Genomic DNA, 24,144 nt, shown 5'->3' with positions numbered 1-24,144 from the left:
ATTAAGCTTTGGAACATTTTGTCAGAGTGAACTGCAAACGCCAGAGGTCTGCAGGGACTGAACCGGGCAGAAAGACAAATCCACGGGAAAAAAAAAAATGCATTAAGGAACATCCAACACAAATCACTGCTCTTGGTTCAGGAAGTGCTGGGGCCTCGGATCAATAGACATCAGCAGAGGAATGATCCCACGGTGCTTGCCAGGTGCTTACAGAATCACAGAATGATATGGAGTTGGAAGGGACCTCTGGAGATCATCTAATCCAACCCCGCTGCCAAAGCAGGTCCACCCACAGCAGGTTGCACAGGAAAGTGTCCAGGGGGGGTTTGAATGTCTCCAGAGAAGGAGACTCCACCACCTCCCTGGGCAGCCTCTGCCAGGGCTCTGCTGCCCTCAAAGTAAGAAGTTCCTCCTCATGTTTAGGTGGAATTTCTTATATTCAAGTTTGTGCCCATTTCCATACCACCTCCCACCCCAAACCCAGAGCACAGAGAGGTGTTGAGTATTTGACAAAGAGACAGGACATCAGGCTGGAAGAGTCCCTGCAGTTTGGAAGGTGGGAATCCCTTGCTGTCATCTCACCTTGGACAATCATGGTGAGGCAACCTCTCTGGTCTTCCATCCTCCCACCTCTCAGGGAGGAGTTTTGAACCAGGAGCAGCCAACCACATCCTGGGTTGCATCTTCCCACGGTGCTTGCCAGGTGCTTACAGAATCACAGAATGATATGGAGTTGGAAGGGACCTCTGGAGATCATCTAATCCAACCCCGCTGCCAAAGCAGGTCCACCCACAGCAGGTTGCACAGGAACTTGTCCAGGCAGGTTTTGAATGTCTCCAGAGAAGGAGACTCCACCACCTCTCTGGGCAGCAGGTGATTCTGCCCCTCTGCTCTGCCCTGGTGAGACCCCACATGGAGTACTGTGTCCAGCTTTGAAATCCTCAGCACAGGAGAGACATGGACCTGCTGGAGCGGGGCTAGAGAAGGTTGCTTGATGGTTGGACTTGATCCGAAAGGTCCCTTCCAACCTCAACCATTCTATGATTCTGATAATCCAAGAGCAGGTGGGACTAGTCATCACCCAAACTTGGCATCACCCAAGCCTGCAGCAATACTGTCCTTCATGCACAGGCAAAACCAGGGCTCAAGAGACTGATTTAGACCCAATGCTGTCTCATGCTGCATGAGGGCAAGCCAGAGAAGGAGGTTCCTCTGGTGTGTGTCTGTGAGCTCCTTGAGGGCACTTCACCCCACCCTTCCAACCTCAACCATTCTATGATTCTGATAATCCAAGAGCAGGTGGGACTAGTCATCACCCAAACTTGGCATCACCCAAGCCTGCAGCAATACTGTCCTTCATGCACAGGCAAAACCAGGGCTCAAGAGACTGATTTAGACCCAATGCTGTCTCATGCTGCATGAGGGCAAGCCAGAGAAGGAGGTTCCTCTGGTGTGTGTCTGTGAGCTCCTTGCACAGAGGGCACTTCACCCCGAATACTTGTGAACTGAAGGCAGATTTGACTTGGATTCCCCATTATTTCCGTCTCTTCCCCTAAATCCCTTTATTCAATGTCCTGGGGGGTTTCTGAGGCCTCATATGTAGCTCTTTGTGGACTGGGTGAGTCTGGCTCGGGCTTTCTCACCGCAGTCAGAGCTGAACCTCGGTCGCAGAAGAATTTGGTACATTTTTGAAAAGCAAAGGGCAGGAACATTGCCATGAGGTTTCATACCTCAGACAGCGCTTGCAGAGCCTGACCTTGATGCTTAGAGGTTTCACTCTACAGTACCCAAGGGCAAAGGAAAGAAACAGTGTTTAATCCCTTCCCTCTGTTCTAATTAATATGTTAATTCATGTAGGGTTTTTTTCCTGGCTACGAGCATGTTAGAAAATATTTGATCAAGAAAGGATCACTGTGGTGATTTGTTCTGACATCCTGCATCACACTTCCAGAAGGATTTCATAACCAATTAACTCATCAGGCCCATCGCACAGGCTCCAGGCAAAGTCTACACCTCAGAAGAATTTCTGGTTGAGCTTTACAATTCCAACAGACGAAGAATTTGTCATCTGCCTTCTTTTTTTTTTATTTTCAGATTTGCAAACTAGCAGTGTCTTGTTTCATCCAATTTCTGTGTAACTTCAGTTTCCAGTCACTGGGTCACGTTGTGCCTGTGGGTTATATTGAAGGGCCATCACTGTCAACCACGCACCGACTGGTGGACAATTTTTAGATCAATTCAGCTTTTCTGTTGCCAATCATGTAGTCTAAACTTAATATGACATTCAGTAAATTACTAATTTCCCCAGAGAACATGAAAAAATAATATCTCCTTTGATATGGACTAGATGCTTGTTGTAGGTCCCTTCCAACTAAAGTTATTCTAGTCTAGTCTGTTTATTCTTTTTTAATTTTATGCAACTTTGCAAGATTTGGTCTTATATATTTTTCACTGCCAGCGCTTTTTCCGAAGTTTCTGGACCTCCATTTCCCTGGAAAGATGTCTGATTTGTAGGGGTTAGAAATTATTAACTCGCTGCTGGATGGATATGTGTGAATTAATCATGATTGATGACCTTAAAGCAGTAGTATTAAAAAACAAATGCTGTTGGGAGCTTCTAGCATATTGAGGTAGCTGATTAATTTCAAAACTCCTTGATGCTTTTGTCTAAATTTTTCTCCCGTTCATGAATATTTTATCCCACAGTCATCAATGAAAAGGGAAAAATATGCAGCAGCACATTCATTAACCACGGCTGCGAACCTGGGTAATTTATGAAGTTTGTATCATCTGCATATATAAGTATGCATATGTCTGGTTTCTGGTTTGTGGGCAGTACACTTATTTTTTGAAGATTTTTTTTTTATTTCAGTGCAGATATTTCCCTGGTCCTCCATGTGGTTGTCCAACAGCTCCAACTCCTCCTTCAGACCTTCATCCTGATGGCCATCCTAGGGCTCTCCACCCCTTTCACTTGCATTCTCTTCACAGGGAACTTCATGATCCTCTCTGTCATCAAGAATGATCAGAGCCTCCAGGAGCTCCTGTCCCTGCTGGCCACCACCGATTTGGTTTTGTCTCTGTCTACAACACTGACTGTGATGAGTGTTTTCTGGGTCAACTACAGGGAAATCAGTTTTGATGCCTGTTCTGCTTGGCTTTATTTTGTTCATTCCATGGAGTCTGCAGTGCTTCTGCCCATGGCCTTTGATGGTGATGTGGTCATCTGCTGCCCATGGAAATGCTTCTCCATCCTCACCAGTGCCAGAAGAGCCAAGGTCGGGCTGGCTGCTCTGTGCAGATGCCTCTTAGGAGCGCTGCCATCACTCTTCTTGCAGAGAAGGTTGCCCTTCTGCCGGTCCCATGTGCCCTCCCATGCCTCCTGCCTGCACCAGGATGGTGTGTGCAGATATCATGTAGGGGTTAGCTGCACTCATCCTCATAGTGGTACCAGAACCACTGCTCATTGTTTTGTCATAGATTATGACCTGTAAGACGATTGCTAACATCACATCCCTGAGGGAGCTTCCCAAGGTTGACATGGTCCTCAAGAATATGGTTTAGTCATTTTTTTATTGCTTATTTCTTACTTATTTTTTGTCAGAGTTAGGTTGATGGTTGGACTAGATGATCTTTAAGGTCCCTTCCAACCTAGACAATTCTATGATTCTAAGGCTTTGAAGAACTGCCTGTCCCATATCCTGGCAGATCCTGTACATCCCCACGGTTGGCTTGTCCACGGTTCACCATTTAGCAAACACACTTTCTGTCTCGTTGATCTAGACAATTCTATGATTCTATGATTTTAAGGCTTTGAAGAACTGCCTGTCCCACATCCTGGCAGATCCTGTATATCCCCATGGTTGGCTTGTCCGTGGTTCACCATTTCAGCAAACACGCTTTCTGTCTCGTTCACGTCTTCCTGGGCAGCACCTCCCCGCTGGTTCCCCCCCGTGCTGAACCCCATCATCTACAGAATAAAAACCAAGCAGATCTGCAGGGGCATCCTCGAGGCCCTCATGCCAAGGAAGAGCTTCTCCCCATGGCACCACCACGCCTAAAATGCTTCTGCCAACTGCTCTCCACAAACTGGTGGGATGAACTCATTATGCTGTGTGCATCATTGTTACTGACAGAATGTATACTTCCAGGTGAAGATAGAAGCCATTAATATTCATATTAATTTAAGACATCATCCACGCTTTTTTATTCTGTGATTTATCACATAATTTGCTCTCTGGAGTGTGTTGTACTTCCACTCCTCACTGAAGGAGTTCATGCTCCAGAAAAACTTTAATATGCAAGATTATTTTTTTTTTCTCTGGTCTGCTGAGGTTGTGACATACCTCGCTCAAGTATTTCTAATGAGTACCGTAATGAAGATTGAAACCCCAGTCTAGGGAATAATTCAGCCTGTGATTAAACCTCTGTGATTAGTCACATCGTTCGTATTTACCAAGTAGGAAGCCATTCAGTCACCGGTTATGAAACCAGCACAAACTGAATAAAGTGGCCTGAAATTCCTTTGTACCCTCCCTAAATGCAACAGTCTTGGGTGAACGTCTGCCCGGTTGTTTTTCACGGATGGTCAAGGCTGCCTTGGTGAGCACAGTCTTAGCAGGCAGGCTGTACCTGGGTGACCTCGTCATCAATAGCACGTAAGGTCGGAGTGACTTGGGTCATCACTATCAGAAATATCCAATTTGGACAGTGATGTAGCAGAACTGAGGCCAACGGAGAATAAAGTAATGAGAGGCAATTTTTTTACAAGGGAGAAGAAAGTGGAGAATTTGTGGGGGTTTTATGAACCTCATGGAATGCAGTTGAGAATTTCCAGGTGCAATTCCACACTGTTCAGCCAGGACTCAGCCCTAAGAAGCACTGGGTGCCCAGACTTGACTCGGGGGCTTGTGAACGCCCCACCAAAGTTAGGTGAGCACTTTAAGCAATCCACTTCCCCATCCCACACCTCTTTCCAAACTTTACATGTCCAGGTAATTAGTTTTCTCTGAACTGGGGCAGCATCCAGCCCTGCGAGGCTCATGGTGCCCCAAGGTGGGGAGATGCTGGGACTGACCGTGCCTCCAGCAGCTCCTCTGGAAGGAGCACGTTATTTCAGGCGTCTCTTGGGCACACAGACTTGTGTCTGTGACTTAGTCACGATGACTCACACTTGATACGGAATCAAGAATGAGCAAATCTTACTTCTGGAAGGAATGATTCATTAGCATAAGGCCATTATTTATTGCTCTCATGATGTTGCCTAGAAGGAATGCAACAGGCTCCATTCCAACGTGCGTTTGCTCCCTGCTTGCACCTGGGCTGGGGACATTTAACAAGGTCTATTGCCTAGCAGCCAGCAGAACGAGATGCTTGACACCTGAAGTCCATCAAACACCTCTGAAAATCTCCGTCTAAAACACAAAAACCACAACATTGTTAATTGGTGAGCTCCAGGCACAAAGGGGAAGCCTCTCAAAGAGTCCTGCACGCTGTTCTCTAGTTCTTGCCTCCATTTCAATCAAGCTGCTGGCGTTGAAATTAATAGAAGACATCTGTCTCCTTCCCTCGTACAGGCACAGTGCTGTCCTCTTGAGTCACCATGGTCTAAGCTTTCTCAGACTACTCAGACTACAACGTCCTTGAGCTGAAGGTGGCAGCTTAAATGGGAAAGGGAAAGGGAAAGGGAAAGGGATGGGGTGATGAGGCACTGGAACAGGTTGCCCAGGGAAGTCGTGGATGCCCCATTCCTGGAAGTGGTTAAGACCAGGCTGGATGGGGCTTTGAGCAACCTGGTCTGGTGGGAGGTGTCCCTGCCCAGGGCAGGGGGATTGGAACTTGACAATCCTTAAGGTCCCCTCCAACTCTAACCATTCTATGATTCTAAGTTGCAGCAGGGGAGGTTTAAATTAAATATTAGGAAGAATTACTTTACTGAGAGGGTGGTCAGGCACTGGAACGGCCTGCCCAGGGAGGTGGTGGAGTCACCAACCCTGGAGGTATTTAAGAAACGTGTAGACGTGGCACTTCAGGGCATGCTCTACTGCCCGAGTTTGTTGGGTTGGGTGTTTTGTTTTGTGAGTTTTGGGGGGTCTTTTTGGGTTTGGTTTGTTTTGGGTTTTTTTGGTTTGGTTTGGTTTTATGTGTGATTGGACTTGATGGTCTCAAAGGTCCGTTCCAACCATGAAGGTTCTGTGAATTCTGTGATTCTGAGATACCAGATGGAGACAACCTCCAGTTACTGCAGTGTCTGGAGCTGTGGTGTCCACAGAGCCCAGGTTTACAAAAGGAGAGGTACCCACGGGAAAGGACCTGGCATGGGTTAACTCTTGCTCTGGGACTAGATCCACGCTGGAGATTTTACTCATGGAAACACCAGGCTCTCGCAAAGTTCCCATTAGACCCCAGTCCCCAGGGTGTTGTCTTGAGGATGTTATGAATGTGAGGGTCACCAACACGAAAGATGGTGTCTGAGGGGCCAGGTCAGTCTTTTACTCAGTTTTATTTCTTGTATAATGACTGCAATGGTCAAATCATCCCCGGTAGGTGAGACCAGGATCTTGATTTATTGGCACTTATAATTCTGGCTTCTACCAGGAGTTGGGAACACTCCAGCTGTGAGGATGGTTTGTTTTGTTTTAAAAGCTTATAATCAGGACACATAGAATAAGCCAGAAAGGTTTGCCTTTCATCAGGTAGCTTTTTCCCAGGCCAGAGCACAGGTGGGTGCATTGCCTTCACTCCTCTGGGAAGATTTGTTTAAATCTACTTATTCCTCCCCTTTTCTCGGCTTTTTTGTGTCTGCCAGGTGAACTATCCTGGGAAAATACAGCTCATCCTGACAGGCTGAGAGAGTTGGGGGGGTTCAGCCTGGAGAAGAGAAGGCTCCGGGGAGACCTTGGAGCCCCTTCCAGTCCCTCAAGGGGCTCCAGGAAAGCTGGGGAGGGACTCTGGATGAGGGAGGGGAGCCCTAGGAGGAGGGGGAAGGGTTTTAAGTTGAAAGAGGGGAAATTGAGATGAGATATTAGGGAGGAATTTCTAATTATGAGGGTGGTGAGAGCCTGGCCTAGGTTTCCCAGAGAAGCTGTGGCTGCCCCATCCCTGGAGGGGTTCAAGGCCAGGTTGGAGGGGGCTTGGAGCAACCTGCTCTGGTGGGAGGTGTCCCTGGAGGTTCTTTAAGGTCCCTTTCATCCAATTATCTGATTCTACAACAGTCTGTTCAGTCAATAGGGGTTTTTTTTAAGGAAAAAACTTATCTGACTGGGTAAGTGATGAGCAGATAGGGTCTATGCAGCCTGGGGCAGTGGCATCTGGGGGGAAACAGCTCTCATCTCTCTCCCCATCTCAGAGGGAGGAGATCACATCCTGAAGAGCAGCCACTCTTGGCCCTTGGATGACTTCACTGCGTCACCGTTTGCAATCATCCCTCTAATTGGGCTTTCAGTAAGCCCATGTGTCTCTCCATCCTGCAAACTTCTCCTGGTCTTCAGACTCAGCCATTAGACTATAGCCATTATCTGTATTTCTTTCTATATTGCAGAGATCATTTGGGTTTAATGTGTATTTTATCACTGCTTTATCCTCTTGGACACTGGGAGATGTGAAATACTGCAGCTGCCTCGTACATCCAATCAATGTAAACACAATGAGAACATGACAAGAGGAGATGAATGTGGGCAGTAAGTTATTAAACAATATTTCCTGTATGATTCCTACAGCCACAACCTATTTGTTTATTTATTTTTATTACATTACCTGTGAGGCTGCATTTAAAAATTCCAAGTGGCATCCTACCCGGGAAATCAATATCTGTTGCACACCATTTTCTCCTTCTCATGGAAGAAATTTCACATTTTATTGCCCAAGATGTTGACTCTGTGGTGCCAGGTTTTATTTCTTCCCTTTACGCAGTGTATAAAGTGTGTTAAACATAAACCACATAGAATATGTTAAATAAGACAAAAGGACTAAAAAATGACAAATATTGCTACATTGCCTGCTAGGAAGCAGATGTGAAGGAAAAACAGGTTTTCATTTTGTGGAGCAGAATTTTATAGTTTGAAAAAAATATGAATTAAAATAGTTTAACACAAAGCTTGTTTGGACTTATTTTTTCTGAAAACAAGAACTCCGGAAACATTGAAAGTAGCCCAAAAATATTTGATTTCACCTGCAGTGATAAGAAATCGCAGCATCATAAATAACGTAGATGGGAGAAATTCTTGAGGTGGTCTGTAGGGGGTGACTTCAGCCTTCTTTCCTTGATCATAGAATGGTTTGGGTTGGAAGGGACCTTCAAGATCATCCCTGTCCTGGGAGATCACCTCCCTGCCCTGGGCAGGGACACCTCCCACCACACCAGGTTGCTCCAAGCCCCCTCCAACCTGCCCTTGAACCCCTCCAGGGATGGGGCAGCCACAGCTTCTCGGGGCAACCTGGGCCAGGCTCTCACCACCCTCACACCAAACAAGTTCTTCCCCACATCTCAGCTCCATCTCCCCTCTTGCAGGGTCAAACCCTTCCCCCTCCTCCTAGGGCTCCCCTCCCTCATCCAGAGTCCCTCCCCAGCTTTCCTGGAGCCCCCCCCACCTTGAGGGACTGGAAGGGGCTCCAAGGTCTCCCCGGAGCCTTCTCTTCTCCAGGCTGATCATTAATACACTTTGAAGGACACTTGTTTCAACTTCCCACGATCCCCCATGCTTCTTATCAGCACCCTTTGTTAATTTTTTGGGTCGTATATCCATGATCTTTGGCATCTCATCTGGTCTTCACAATGAGTACAGCAGTGGTTGGGTTTGCCGTGCACAGTGTCCCACCTTCCTGACACAGCAGGACACTCTGTCCCTGCCCACCCCATGCTCTCCTACATCAGCTGCCCGGAGCCTTCTCTTCTCCAGGCTGATCATTAATACACTTTGAAGGACACTTGTTTCAACTTCCCACGATCCCCCATGCTTCTTATCAGCACCCTTTGTTAATTTTTTGGGTCGTATATCCATGATCTTTGGCATCTCATCTGGTCTTCACAATGAGTACAGCAGTGGTTGGGTTTGCCGTGCACAGTGTCCCACCTTCCTGACACAGCAGGACACTCTGTCCCTGCCCACCCCATGCTCTCCTACATCAGCTGACACTAACATAGGGATCACAGCAAGAAGACCAGCCTTTTACGTTTGTGAGGAAATATTCAAAATCTGCAGGACACCTTTAGGAGAAGAAAGCCAGAACCCTGACACTGCTCAGCCAGGCCTGCTGGAGGTCTCCTGTCCCTGCAGAAGCACGGGACCAGAGGTAGCTGTTGCAAATCATCAATGGACTTTACAAATAAATAGTTTGTCCACATTAAGACCACTTCTCTTTCCTTGGGATGCAGCGTCTGACAGCTTGAGATGGAAAATGGCATCAATCCCTCAGACCTTTTGTGCAACTAAAGTGCTCCAGGAGCCACAGGTACTAAGGCAGGTTGCTCCAAGCAGCACCAGCACAGCCGGGACCCCTTGCCCACCATGCCAAGCCCCTCTGTCCTAAAAAAAAAAGCATTTCCCTGACCTTTGAGTGGCCAAACTTTGCTGCTCAGTTGGTTCAATCCACCTCTCTGCAGTAGGTATTCATATTTGCAGCGATGATGGTGTCAAGAGCTTTGCGTTGATGTTCAAGACCATTCCCTGGGAGGGCCGTGCCCCCCATCGCTGCCCCACCACATCCTTGTGATTAAATAACGAGCTGCCGGGTTTTGCAGTGCTCTGTGTCACCATTCCATCCACAGTCCAACAGATCACCCAGTACATTACACTCTCCCTGCCAACTCTTGGTAATTAAACAATCATGGAATCATAAAATCATAGAATGGTTAGAGTTGGAAGGGACCTTAAAGATCATCTAGTTCCAACCCCCCTGTCATGGGCAGGGACACCTCCTATTAGAGCAGGTTGCTCAAATATATGGCTGTCTTGTTTGCAATTAATTTCTCCAGCTTCCTTCATGTCGAGGGCTGGGAAACCTAAGGCTCAAATGAAATAAATCTTGAAAACTGTCATATTTTTTCCCAATAAGCTGCATGCAGGAGATTCCTCTTCCATATGGTACATCAAAAGACAGTCCAACCTTTTCCATCTCCTCTACCAGGTAGTAAAACGGACCACCTTCAAAGGCCATCTAGTCCCACCCCCCCTGCCACGAGCAGGGACATCTTCAACTAGACCAGGTTGATCAAAACCCCATCCAACCTGACCTGGAATGTTTCCAGGGATGGGGAATCTGCCACCTCTCTGGGCAACCTGGGCCAGTGTTTTACCATCCTTATTATAAAAAATTTCTTCCTTAGACCTAGTCTGAATCATTTCTCTTTTAGTTTAAAACCTTTAGAATCATAGAATCATTCAGGTTGGAAAAGACCCTTGTGATCATTGAGTCCAACCATCAACCCCACTCTACAAAAAGTAAAGTACAAAGTTCTCCCCTACACCATATCCCCCAGCACCACATCTAAATGACTCTTAAACACATTCAGGGATGGTGACTCAACCCTCTCCCTGGGCAGCCTATTCCAGAGTCTGACCACTCTCTCTGTGAAGAATTGTTTCCTAATGTTCAGTCTAAACCTCCCCTGTTGGAGCTTGAAGCCGTTCCCTCTCGTTCTGTCACTAATGACCTGTGAGAAGAGACCAGCACCAACCTCTCTACAGTGTCCTTTCAAGTAGTTGTAGAGAGTGATGAGAGGTCTCCCCTCAGCCTCCTCTTCCTCAAACGTTACCCCTTTTCCTATTCCTATAGGCCCTGCTAAAAAGTCTGTCCTGAAAATGAGCCTCTGTGATTGACGTATCTTGAGTCTTTTAAGCCCAAGACAAAAAAAAAAAAAAAAAAAATCATATTTTTCTCCTTATAAGTGCTTCCATTCACAGCATCCCTTTCCCAGCAGCCCATCCTGGCATTCCCTGCCCTGGGAGATGAACTGAGCCAAAGGCTGGTGCTCCCAAGGCTTAAACTGTCCCATTTCCACCAGCTTTGGTTAAACACAGCCCAGAGCCAGGAGTGGGAGAATTGTGCTGTGTGACAGGAGTAAACTGAAACACCCCCACAGTTTGTGATTGAAAGCAATTATGGGGGAAGCAGAAATAGGGCATAATTTATCTTATTTATCTTATCTTAGAGTTGGCTGTTCCAATTTAGCAGGTATCTGAAGTGGGGTAGCGAGATTCCTCACCCACACACAGCCCTGTGCCGGGCGAACCAGGGCCAGTGTTTCTCCAGGTTGTCCATCATGTTGCAAGTTAAGGCCCAGGGTTTGCTTTCACCTGCGTTTTGACCCCAATTGACTCAAACCACCAGCAGAGTCAAGATGGAAGTGGGTTTGCATGAATTTTCTGGAGCAGTGATGGTGATCCAGGGGCCCCTGAGTGGGTCTGGAGATCCCAGATCAGTGGGGTCCTGCTGGTGAGACTCTTCCAGGCCATCCACATACTCCACTTGCTTGGAATGCACCTCTCCTATGAGGACAGGTTGAGAGGGTTGGGGGGGTTCAGCCTGGAGAAGAGAAGGGAGGCCTTGGAGCCCCTTCCAGTCCCTAAAGTGCGGGGCTCCAGGAAAGCTGGGGAGGGACTCTTGATGAGGGAGGGGAGCCCTAGGAGGAGGGGGAAGGGTTTGACCCTGAAAGAGGGGAGATGGAGCTGAGATGTGGGGAAGAACTTGTTTGGTGGGAGGGTGGTGAGAGCCTGGCCCAGGTTGCCCCGAGAAGCTGTGGCTGCCCCATCCCTGGAGGGGTTCAAGGCCAGGTTGGAGGGGGCTTGGAGCAACCTGGTGTGGTGGGAGGTGTCCCTGCCCAGGGCAGGGGGTGGCACTGGGATGGAGCTTTAAGGTCCCTTCCCACCCAAACCCTTCTATAACTTTGTGATTCTATAAAACACGGGGCTTCGTTCCTCCTGAACATTTCTGCAGAGGCTGTTTGGTCAGAGACATGGCTTTATCTGCCAGCAATTAGACAGTCGTAGCTTCTCCAGCTGAATTTAGAGGGTTTTATTGATCAGCAAAGCATTATTTATCCATTTCTCCAGCCATCCAGGAAAATGGCTTCTTTACTGCTCTCTAGAGGAGCAATGTTCAGGACAGGGCACAGGTTCCTGAAACAAACCTACTGTAAAATATCAGCCCAGGTATGACTCATACATGCAAAGATATTTTTGGGCTTCATATGAAGCTGGCAGACATGCAGAATTTTCAGCATAATTTAAACCCAAATTAGTAGTTTGACCTAATGCAAATCAAACGTTGGAAACGAAAGCCAAACAGATTTGTTTTCTTACCTCAAAACTGCACAGAATCTGAGATTCCTGGAAAAAAAAAAAAAAAAAAAAAAAGAAGAAATGCATCATCCCTATTTTATGAGGAAACCAGTGACCATGCTGTAAATGTGCCATTTGCTGTAGCACCAGTTTTTTTCTCCCTGGTAGCTTTTGTGACCGTGCTGGATCATCTTCACAGCAATTTTACAAGGTTAGGAGCCAAGTGAGACATGATTGTTTTTGGAACTGAGACGGGTTTTGGTTGTTGGGTTGGTTTTTTTTTAATTATTTGTTGAAATCTGTGACATGTAGAATGTCAAGATCTGCACCAACAGAAAAGAGAGACATTAAGTGCTAAAACAAGAGTTTGGGGGCAACTCTCGTTACAACAGAGCAGGGTTAAGGCAGAGCAGCTGCTGGATTTGGACGGTTTCTCAGCTGCTTGTTTAGCACTGACTATTCCTCGTGCTGTGGAAAATTTTCAGGGAAAAAAAAAAAGGCATTTCTGTGCAGTGAAGCAAGATCTAGGCAGCAGAACAGGTGGAGTTTAAAGGCTTTTTAGATATCTCTTCAATGGCCGAGATCTAGGCAGCAGAACAGGTGGAGTTTAACGGCTTTTTTAGATATCTCTTCAACGGCCAAGATCTGAGGTACCTTCAGAGACTTTTGAGGATCTAAGTCAGTCTGCAACAGCTGTGGGTTTGGTCTTTCCCATTTTGTTTACGGCCACCGACTGCCAGTTGTCTGATCCACACTTTGGGTGCCAGAGGAAAGGGCATCACAGCTTCAGACTGGCTGAGGCTGGAAGGGACCTCTGGAGATCACCTGGGCCAACCCCCTGGTTAAGCAGGGCCAGTTGCCCAGGACTACATCCAGGTGGGTTTTGGATATCTCCAAGGATGGAGACTCCACAACCCCCCTGGGCAACCTGCGCTGGTGTTTGACAACCCCTGCAGTGAAAAAGTGTTTACTTGTGTTTTAAAGGAATTCCTTGCCCATTGCCTCCTATTGTCTCATTGGACAATACTGGAAAGAGTCTGGTGCCGTTTACTTGTGTTTTAAAGGAATTCCTTGCCTCCTATTGTCTCACTGGACAATACTGGAAAGAGTCTGGTGCTCTCATCTTCATTCCCTCCTCTCAGGTATTGATAAGATCCCCCCTCCAAGCCTTCTCCTCTTCAGGCTGAGCAGTCCTAGATCTCTCAGCCCCTCCCCATAGGAGAGAACCTCCAGTCCCATCATCGTCTTGGTGGCCCTTTACTGGACTCACTCCAGTAAGTCCATATTTCTCTTGTGCTGGGAAGTCCAAAGCTGGTACAGCACTCCAGGCGTGGCCTCACCAGCACTGAGCAGAGGGGATGGATCCTCTACATCACCAGTCTTCCTTGTCCCAGAAACTGGGAAGAGCTGGCTGAGCATGCTAACATTACAGCAAATTGCTGATGAATAATCTTATACAAAAAATATATATAGGTATACCAGCACTGAGCAGAGGGGATGGATCCTCTCCATCATTGGTCTTCCTGGTCCCAACCCCAGCAACTGGGAAGAGTTGGCTGAAAGTGCTAACATTACAGCAAATTGCTGATGAATAATCTTACACAAACAATATATATAAGTAACAGTATGAATAACAGGATTAAAATTAAGAAATAAAGAGTGTGAGGTCCCACCAAGGTTGAAGTAACTGTTGCTTGCTCGGAAACTCAAGAAGCAGACACAAATGGGCCTTTTGGAGAGGTGAACTTGAGCATAATGGCAGAAGTAACCTGCAAGGATTGCTGAGAAAGGGTGGCCAAGGCTCAGGTCAAACTGAAGGAGCTGATGGGAGGAAATTCTGGCAGGAACCATAACTGTGAACCAAAACTCAGTCGTACACAGTACTGCCAAACAACAGTTTGAAAACAACAGCTCATGCAAAAATTAACTACAGTATTCTCAAATACAGGAGAAAGCTTCGGCTTATCCTATAATAGCAATAAATGTCGTGCCTTTATTGATAGGAGACCAATAGCAGCTGAAACTGGCCATAAAAAACCTCACAGGCAAGAGCAATGGGAGGAAACAGAGCACTGGGAGTTTGCCTGAGCAGGGACCAACACTTCTGGAGCCAACAGTGATGCCTCACCTGATGCCTCTGAACCCTCCCCCTCCTCTATTATAACCTATCTTATTAAAAAAATACATCTTCAGGCGTTCTTTTGGGAACAGTTCTTCACCTACATGTTTACTCAAAGTATAGTCAACTAATATAGTCAAAGGAACGTGCTATTCCTTTGGGAGATTTTTTTCAACACAGGAAATAATGATGAGGAAACTCCTAAACTGAACTCCATTACACACCTGTGATTCAGAAGAACCGGTTCATTTCGCATCTTTTCACCTGACGCCAGAGAAAATGGATTTTTGGAGATGTGGATTTATCGTCACAAAGCAGTGAGAGCCACCTGCCCCCACCTTGTAGGGGATTTCCCACAAGTGACAAACCGGGGGTAGGTTCTCCTTCCATTGCCAATGAGACATCCTGAATTTTGTCTTTTGTCTTACATTTTCTGCAGACTGCTGGGGAAAGTGATGTGGGGATGTTGGGTGTCCTGTATTTGACTGTGGTTGCAGAAGACACAAGCCCGTAGCCGGAGAGAGTGCAAAGAGAGCATTTGGGTTGGTGAGATGGAGTCCCACCAAGGTGTTCATCCCATTCTGACAGTGACGCCTCTCTCTTACTCTTGCAGCAGATGACTCTTGGGGCAGATGAACACCTTCACAACCTTCTCTTTTATCTGCTGTGTCCGCACCCCGTACACCACGGGGTTCAGCAGCGGGGGGAAGAGCACGTAGAGGTTGGCCAGGAGAATGTGGATGTGGTGGGGGATTCCCCGGCCGAAGCGGTGCGTCAAAACGGTGAAAAAAGCAGGAATGTAGAAAAGTAATATAACACAGACGTGAGAGCCACAGGTGTTGAAAGCCTTGTGGCGGGCAGTCCTGGAAGGGAGTCTGAATAACGCCAGGAGAATTAAGACGTAGGAGACAGTGATGAGGACAACATCTACCACAATTGCTGCGAAGGGCACGGCGAGGCCGTAGAGGACATTGATGGAGATGTCGGCCTGGGCCAGGCGGGCGATGCCCATGTGCTCGCAGTAGGTGTGGGGGATGACGTTGTGCCCACAGAAGGGCAGCCGCTTGAGAAGAAATATGCAGGGGAAAATGATGGAGAAACTCCTCAGCAAAGCCACCAGCCCGGTTTTGAGGACGGTTGAGTGGGTCAGCACTGCCGCGTAGCGCAAGGGGTAGCAGATGGCCACAAAGCGGTCAAACGCCATGGCCAGCAGGACCACCGACTCTGCCGAGAAGCTGAAGTGCAGGAAGAACATCTGGGTCAGGCAGGCACCGAAGGAAATCTCCCCAGCCCTGAACCAGAAGAGGGCCAGCATCTTGGGCACGGTGGTGGTTGACAGCACCAGGTCAGAGATGGCCAGCATGGACAGGAAGAGGTACATGGGTTGGTGGAGGCTGCGTTCTGTCCTTATGACGAACAACAGGATGCCGTTCCCCAACAGGGCAGCCAGGTACATGGAGCAGAAGGGGATGGAGATCCAGATGTGCGACTTCTCCATGCCAGGGATGCCAGCCAGGATGAAGGTGGATGGCCTTAGGCTGGTACAGTTGAACGGCAGCATGTTTCCCCTGAAAGCAAAGTCAGAAGACACTGCAGAACGGTATTTTAGATGCTAAAGCTCTTCCATCACTACCACATGCCTCGTATTACCTTCTCTGATCTGGTAAGGGCCACATCCTGGTCTAGTTTGAGCAACCTGGTGTGGTGGGAGGTGTCCCTGCCCAGGGAAGGGGGGTTGGAACTCAATGATCTTTAAGGTCCCTTCCAACTTGAACCATTCTATGATTCTATGATTCTATGACAGCCAGAGGTATGAACCCAAACCACGGACCTATTGTCTGGACCCAAACCACTCCTATTATCTCTAAATGACAACGTCCAAACTTTCTACCTCACTCGGTTTTAACTCTTAAGTGTATTTTTCTTCCAAGTACTTCCACTGAGACCAGAGCGAATGGAGACAGAACCAACCCTTAATGCACAAATACCTTAAATTGATGTTCTCTCAGTCCAGGGTAGAAGGAAGAAGTCGGGATGGAGGGAGGAGAGGTCAAGTGTTCGCGGGGATGCACAAGATGTTCTCAGCCATCAGGGGCTGCAGAAGGGGGGTTGAGGTACCTGGGCTCACACCAGGTCAGAGAACAAAGCCAGCTCTGGGTTGGAAGTTGGTTGCCCGTGTTTCTTCCTTGTCTCCAAACTTCTCTCTCCTTTTCCCCTTGGTTCTGGGACCTGGTTCAACTTGCTTTGCTCCTCTTTGCTGGGGGGAATCTAGCAGAAATAAAATTTAACCAGGCACTTGGAAGGACCTTTGGGTTGGGGAGAAGAACCTGGGTGAGATGGAGACCCCCCCACACCAGCCCAGGAAAGGGATGTGATGCTGCTCTGGAGAGGTCTGAAGGGCGTTGGAGGCTGCCCCAGAGCCAGACTCACATGAGTTAAATCGAGCTGTCATTGTTTTTTTTCAGCAGCTTCTGCAATTCCAGACAGCTCTTATACACCAAATCCCAAAATAGGAATTGCCCGTAACACAGAGAGTGACACAAGTGCTTGAAAACCAAGCAGTGGGGGTTTCTCCTGCCAAAATATTGACCCCATGCATGAGAAAGCCGCTGCATTTCAAACAACAGAGTTGGTTCCCTGTTTGAGCTCAGTAAGAGAGATTTCTCAGGTCTAAAATGTCCTGAACCAAGAAATCCAGGGAGCCCGCTCCACAGAAACAAAGCACGACAGCGGGTCTGTAAAAACAAAATCGGTCAAAATAATAACTCGTTTAAAAAACACTGGCAATGTTTTGAAACGGTTCAGTGCAAATAAAAATACATGTGGCTTATTAACAGACGAAACATTATTAATGCTGATAGCAGGTACATTCTGTGCTGTGGTACCAAAAGCCAGCCGCCTCTCGCAAAATGCAAAGTGTTTGCCTTTAAACATCTGCAAATAAACAAACGTTTAAAGCTGCCGGTGGGAATCTCCACGCAACCAGGAGATGCTCCGTGCAACCAGGAGATGCTCCGTGCCGGGGGGAGCCCCTCGGCGTTAGACCCCTCCCTCCATCGTCTAACCCCCGCTGTTAATCCCCATTAATACCAATAGAGCTGTGAGGATGCACCTACAGCCACCTCTGAGCAGCCGCTTGGCTTCCTCTCTCCTAAAATCTTTTATTCTTAATTTAAACTAAAAGCTGCAGCCTAGGAAAAAAAAAAAAAAAGAAAAAAAGAAAAAAAAATCCAATTCCTCCAGAGCTGCCTGAGGATTCAGAAAGCCTGTTGGCATCACGGCAGGAGGTTTTAGCCACAAGAACCCCCCCGTTTGCCCTGAGCCTCCCCAGAGAAGGGCTCAGCATAAGGATGTGTCCCCCCCAGTGCTGGGGTGGGGGGGTCGAGGGGATGCAGACTCCCCCCCACCGACAAGGAGAGGGGCTGGGGAAAGAAAAACAGGGTGGGAGGGGAAAGGTTTGCTGTGTGATTCACTGCCTCCTAACGAGAGGATGAAAATAATGAGGGTAATAAGAAATAAGTAAACGACAAAGTTAAAAATAAGAAGAAGTAAAAAATGAAGTAAAAAAAAAATAATAATAAAGTAAGAAATAAGTAAATAACACAGTAAAAAATGATAAGGAAATAATAAAGAAAAAAAAATAAAGTGAATAAGAAATAAGTAAATAAAAAAGTAAAAAATGATAAGGAAATAATAAAGTAAAAAAAAAAAGTAAATAAGATGTTAATAAGAAAATAAGAAAATAAGAAAATAAGAAAAGAAATCTCTGGCATGGTCCAGGCAGGTCCCGACTCTCCTGCAGGATGAGCCCTGGGATGCTGCAGATGAGCCGGGAGAGCGGTGGGCACCGGCCGGGGGGGTCCACACTTCATTTTCCCTTCATCACCCCCCCGTGAGGGGTTTCATCGTGTCTGCTTGTGCTGACCCACCACCCCCACCTTGGACTCATCAACCCAAAATACATAATCTCAGCCCCGGAGCGGCCGATCCCGGGGGTGAGCGAGAGAAGGGTCTTTCCACAGTTAGTGTTAAGGAGGAATTTGGTGTCTCTGCACCAGGTTCTCATCGTGCCGAAGATCCTCCTGCCCCTGAACCCACAAGGCAAAGAGCTCACCAGGTCCCCAACCTCAGGAGGAGCTCCGGTCGCCGGCTGCGGTCGGGGCAGGGGCTGTGAGGATGGGGAGGTGGGGACACTTGTACCTTCCTGCAGGGTCCCAAGGGATGGACAACGTGCCGTTCCCCGCTCAGCAGCTCCCTAAGTGCCCCCACACACCTCGGGAGACTTCCCCTGGGGTGTCCTCCCCCCCTTTTTCACACCCCATCTTTGCACCAGACACGTTAGGGTGGTGTCACAGAATCACATGGGGTCTGCAGGGACCTCTGGAGATCATCTCCTCCAACCCCCTGCCAGAGCAGGGCCACCCAGAGCAGGTTGCACAGAAATGTGTCCAGGCAGGGTTTGAATGTCTCCAGAGAAGGAGACTCCACCACCTCCCTGAGCAGCCTCTTCCAGGGCTCTGCCACCCTCACAGCAAAGAAGTTCCTCCTCATGTTGAGATGGAACTTCTCATGTTCAAGTTTGTGCCCATTTCCTCTTGTCCTGTCCCTGGGCACCACTGAAAAAAGACCAGCCCCATCCTCCTGACACCCACCCTTGAAGGATTTATAGGTGTTGATCAGATTCCCCCCTCAGCCTTCTCTTCTCCAGACTAAAAAGACCCAAGTCCCTCAGCCTTTCCTCAGCAGAGAGATGCTCCAGGTCCCTCACATCCTCGTCCCCTCTCCAGCAGTTCCCTGTCCTTCTGGAACTGGGGAGCCCAGAACTGGTCCCAGTGCTCCAGCTGGGGCCTCCCCAGGGGAGAGCAGAGCAGAGGGGCAGGATGACCTCCCTCTCCCCAGGGTACCATTGGCCTTCTTGGACACAAGGGCATATTGTCAGGTCATGGTCATTCTATTGTCTACCAGACTCCCAACTCTCTCAGCCTGTCCTCACAGCAGAGGGGCTCCAGCCCTCCCAGCACCTCCATGGCCTCTGGCCGTGCTCCAACAGCCCCATGTCCTGTGGGTGACTGGATTGATGCTGCAGCAACATCGCTGCTTCAGGGACCTGGAAAGCAGGGTTTGGGCTGCCAAGGATGACACCGGACAGTTGATGTTTATTGTGCTGGCCAGGCTGGAGATGTGAGCTTGGAATCGTCCACCACCACTGCCTGTACCAGGGAAGGAGTTAGTGCCAGGGAACACGGGTGGGCACCAAAGCTCAACCATCTGAACCAAATGGGGAGGGACTCTTGATGAGGGTGGGGAGCCCTAGGAGGAGGGGGAAGGGTTTGACATGGAAAGAAGGGAGATGGAGATGAGATGTGGGGAAGAACTTGTTTGGTGGGAGGGTGGTGAGAGCCTGGCCCAGGTTGCCCCGAGAAGCTGTGGCTACTCCATCCCTGGAGGGGTTCAAGGCCAGGTTGGAGGGGGCTTGGAGCAACCTGCTCTGGTGGGAGGTGTTCCTGCCCAGGGCAGGGGGTGGGACTGGGGGGCTTTAAGGTCCCTTCCCACACAAACCCTTCTGTGACACTCAGTTCTGGTCCTGAGGAAGGGTTTGGAGATGTTCAACCCCCGTGTGTGACACCGAGCAAAGCACAAAGAGTTTGGGATATGCCAGTGGGAGAAGCTCTGAACCGGTGCATGAAAACAAAAGCTTCCGTGCGGCAGTAGATGGGTAGAAACCAGTCGTGAACATACTCGGGATGAAAGTCTGAGTTACAGTCACCAGTGGTGGCTGCCATAACCCCCCTGGACTTCACTCCCGTAGGAGAAGCGGTGGCAGATGAGACAGATTGACTTTCAGAACAGCGTTTGCTCGGTTGAGGAGAGGCTGGTGCCCGCAGCGACAGGAATTAGATGGCTTAGACACTCCCTGTCCCTCTGCTGTCAGGACAGATTTCAAAAATAAAAAAAAAAAAAGAGGAAAGCAGCTGTCAAAGCACCGCTGTTTGTTTTGGAGTCCAAATGGGAGACAAGCTCATTTATCATCTGGTCTATCACCTATCATCTATCATCTCTGCATCTCTCTTCCTAACTTGTTTTACAAAAAGCATATTTTCCCTCTCTGGTGCCTTTTCTCGGCATGTTTTTTCCCCGCACACCCCCCTGGGTCACGGGTTCTATCTGTGAAGGGGGAGCACCACGTTCAGGTGGGGTTTTCCCTCACACAGGAAGGTCCTCAGTCCTGTTGCTGTTGAACGTGAGCAATCCTTGCAGCCAGGAGGAAATGGAGCCTCATGGTTGGAAGAAGAACGCCACAGCACACCACCCGGTGACGTGCACCCCACTGCTTTTACTGGGTGAAGTACAACCATCAGCAAGGGAGGGACTGGAACTGCTGGGATCGGACCAACCCCCCTTATGGTGTCTCCTTGGGTGGTGGTCCTTTCGCCAGTATTTCGGCTGCTGCGCTGACATCACCCTCAGCATCGATCAGTGCCTGCAGGTTTGCACCCTGGTCCTGGAAGCCCATGGCAACGAGCTGCTCCATTTTTCCCTCAAACCTGGCCTGTGGCACCTCATCATCCGTCACCATCTGACTTTCTTCTTCACACTCATCTGACATCAAAACCTCATCCTCCTCCTCACACTCGCTACTTTGAGCCGAGTCCTCCATGCTCTCCAGGTCCACCCCCGAGCTCTTCAAACTCAGTATGAAGTCTGGGACCTCTATGGAGAGGGTCTGCAGCCCCAGCTGGATCTGCAGCAGCGCCCGCAGCGCCCTGGGGTTCCTCAGCAAGGAGGAAATCTCGGCATCCTCCATCTCCGGTGGCAGCGGCTGCTCCCACTGGTCTTGAGGTGGAGAACTCCTATCACTTGAGATGTGAAGGCTGCTCAGCAGCCTCTGCACCGGGCTGTTGGGGTTCGTTAACGCACTCTCCAGGTTTTGCATGAGTTCTGCGTTTTCCGTTATCTGCTGGACCATGCTCTGAACCCCCCCCGAGATGGGAACTGCTGCGTCTGCCGCGGCATCCAGGGTCGGGATGGCAAAACCGTCGTCTTCGCTGCTGCTGGTCAATTGGCCATCATGGTCATCAGCGTTATCGCTGATGCTGTCCGACTGCAGAGCCCAGGGGTTGGGCAAGGGCCTGCAGTTTTCGGTATGGGCTGGTAGCCTGGCTCCACTCGGTGGGGGGTGACTGTCCAAGGACTCAAAGGGGTTGTTGCCCAGCTGGGCCTGCAGAGCGTTGAGGATGGGCTCCTCAAATTCCCTGTATAGCTGTTCCAGAGTACTGTACATACCAGGGTTGCTTTCCAAGTTGCTTATGGCCACATCGCGGTTCCTTATCATCTCTTGCATCACGGCAGGATTGTTGGGGGCCTCTAGTATTTCTCTGATGGTGTTGGTGAGAATCCGACCGATCTCGGGATTTTCCTCAGTCAACTGCTGCATCTGAGGGTTGGACATGATGAGATTCCTGACGAGATCGACACGGTCAAGGTCATTCTGTGCCAGGGTGTTCTGTATCATCTCACTTAGCAAGGCATTCACATCTTCCTCTTGAATGCTACTCATCAAGTCCGTCACGTCCTTTTGGTCCAGGCCTATGAGATATGCCCCTGTAGCCCCAAGGAGGAAGCCCAGCAAAAACGGATTGTTGTTGATGGTGTTCACATCCAGGCCAGAGGTGAGGATCTTTAACAAGAGGTCCTCCATGGTCTCAGCTACTATTTCCTGGCTGGAAATCAACAGCCTAGACAAGCTATGATGGATCAAGTATGTGCCTCGCAGATCAGGTGTGCTTCCCAAGTAGAATAAGTTGGAATCACTGTGGCTGGGAGGTCCCACCAGGGTGGTTGCATTTCCTTGATCTGCCTGGCTCTCCTGTGGCCTCTTTTGGGACCTGATGACCACATGGATGCTGACCCCGCTGTTAACTCCATGCTGGCTCAAAGTGTCTTGATCCTTGAGGATCTTCCCAGCAAATATCAGGACCAGAAGACCAGGGAGTGTTTTAAAACGCTTGGCAACTTCTTCTTTGAACTCCTGGATGGTGCTGCTCTGAGCAACCTCAAACTGTTCCTTCTGCTTGAGGGTCTTCACAGTGACTTTGATGATGTTTGAGGGATCCATGGTGACAACAGGTTGACTAGTCTTCTTCACCCCTTTGCTTCCAGACATGGTAGCTCTGAGACCAGGACTGCGGTTTGCCCTGTTGAGAAACAAAGGCTCTGGCAGAAGGTGGGAAGCAACGGGGGGCAATGAATGGCTGCCAGCTAAACCAGGGGGTGGCTGCTGCCCCCGCTATGGTGACAGTTGCTGGGAGGCAGCAGGGACACAGGGATGAGGACCTCCTCTCCCCACAGCACGGACCCAACGCGCATACCAGCCAGATGTTGCGCAGGTGCTCTGCTTGCTCACCACCCCAGCAGTCCCTCCATGTTCCTTATCTTGCTGTGGCCTCCTGCCCACGCAGGATTGCCGTGCAGCCGTCCCTCTGCTATGACATCATCACTGACACCAGAATGAGAAGGACCTAGGAGTGCTCATGGATGAGAAGCTCAACATGAGCCGGCAACATGTACTGGCAGCCCAGAAAGCCAACCACATCCTGGACTACATCAAAAGAAGCGTGGCCAGCAGGGCCAGGGAGGTGATTCTGCCCCTGTGCTCTGCTCTGATGAGACCCCACCTGGAGCACTGTGTCCAGCTCTGGAGTCCTCAACACAGGAAGGACATGGACCTGGTGGAACAGGTCCAGCGGAGGGCCACGGAGATGATCGGAGGGATGGAGCACCTCTGCTGTGAGGACAGGCTGAGGGAGCTGGGATTGTTCAGCCTGGAGAAGAGGAGGCTCCAGGGACACCTTACAGCGGCCTTTCAATATCTGAAGGGAGCCACAGGAGAGATGTGGAGGCACTCTTTGTAGTGACAGGACAAGGGGTAATGGTTTTAAATTGGAAGAGGGGAGATTTAGATGAGATCTCAGGAAGAAATTCTTTACTGTGAGGGTGGTGAGAGCCTGGCCCAGGTTGCCCCGAGAAGCTGTGGCTGCCCCATCCCTGGAGGGGTTCAAGGCCAGGTTGGAGGGGGCTTGGAGCAACCTGGTGTGGTGGGAGATCTCCCTGCCCAGGGCCAGAGGGTTGGAACTTGATGATCTTTCAGGTCCTTTCCAAACCCAACCATTCTATGATTCTATGATTCTATGAGCAGCAAAGGCATTTCCCTCGGAGCTGAGCTCAGGCTTCCTCTCCTCCTCAGTCCCCAGCCGACCTAGTCCTGGGGCACAGGGAAGACCATGACATGGGAAAATCCGGGATTAGGGGACTCCAGGACCATGCCCACTCCAGAGGACCACCACCCCCCGCCACTGGCAGGATGGCCATCGCCAACCCCATTGCAAAGCTCCCACCCTCTCCGCTCTAGACCGTGCTCCCCTGTTTCATGGAACAGCATCCTGCTGCCAGCTTTGCTTCAGGGTGCTCCGCATCCCTTCCCATCCCACCCCAATCAGCTGTTGGGTCTTCCTATGGTTTCGTGCCAGCCCTGCACTAGGATCAGCCCTCATCTCTCCCAGCAATGCAGCCTCCGCTCCGGCCTCCTTCCTGACACCCCCAATTCTGCTGGACAGCAGCTCTGTGGAAAAAGACCTGGGACTTGGTGGACAACAGGATGACCATGAGCCAGCAATGTGCCCTTGTGGCCAAGAAGGCCTATGGTCTCCTGGGAGGCATCAAGAAGAGTGTCACCAGCAGGGAGGTCAT

The 24,144-nt window shown here is 49.3% G+C and overlaps 2 protein-coding genes across 2 annotated transcripts; both read right to left on the bottom strand.

Moving 5' to 3' along the window:
- Positions 1 to 14,998: 14,998 nt before the first annotated feature.
- Positions 14,999 to 15,958, bottom strand: LOC106894967 (olfactory receptor 52B2-like). Its single transcript, XM_014954023.1, has one exon. It carries the CDS (start codon positions 15,956 to 15,958, stop codon positions 14,999 to 15,001), a length of 960 nt encoding a protein of 319 aa, XP_014809509.1.
- A 4,802-nt stretch (positions 15,959 to 20,760) lies between these two features.
- Positions 20,761 to 22,820, bottom strand: LOC106894969 (ubiquilin-1-like). Its single transcript, XM_014954025.1, has 2 exons — positions 22,767 to 22,820; positions 20,761 to 22,592 (listed from the first exon to the last, which is right to left on the bottom strand). Exon 2 carries the CDS (start codon positions 22,559 to 22,561, stop codon positions 20,798 to 20,800), a length of 1,764 nt encoding a protein of 587 aa, XP_014809511.1. The 5' UTR covers positions 22,562 to 22,592; positions 22,767 to 22,820; the 3' UTR covers positions 20,761 to 20,797.
- Positions 22,821 to 24,144: the final 1,324 nt, after the last annotated feature.

Source organism: Calidris pugnax, unplaced genomic scaffold (assembly GCF_001431845.1).
Source record: "Calidris pugnax isolate Ruff unplaced genomic scaffold, ASM143184v1 scaffold234, whole genome shotgun sequence".
Taxonomy (NCBI): Eukaryota; Metazoa; Chordata; class Aves; order Charadriiformes; family Scolopacidae; genus Calidris; species Calidris pugnax.
This window is presented reverse-complemented; position numbering and strand designations above follow the sequence as displayed.

Coding starts and splice junctions, on each gene's coding strand:
- LOC106894967 (XM_014954023.1), bottom strand. CDS start 15,958: ATGCTGCCGTTCAACTGTACCAGCCTAAGGCCATCCACCTTCATCCTG.
- LOC106894969 (XM_014954025.1), bottom strand. CDS start 22,561: ATGTCTGGAAGCAAAGGGGTGAAGAAGACTAGTCAACCTGTTGTCACC.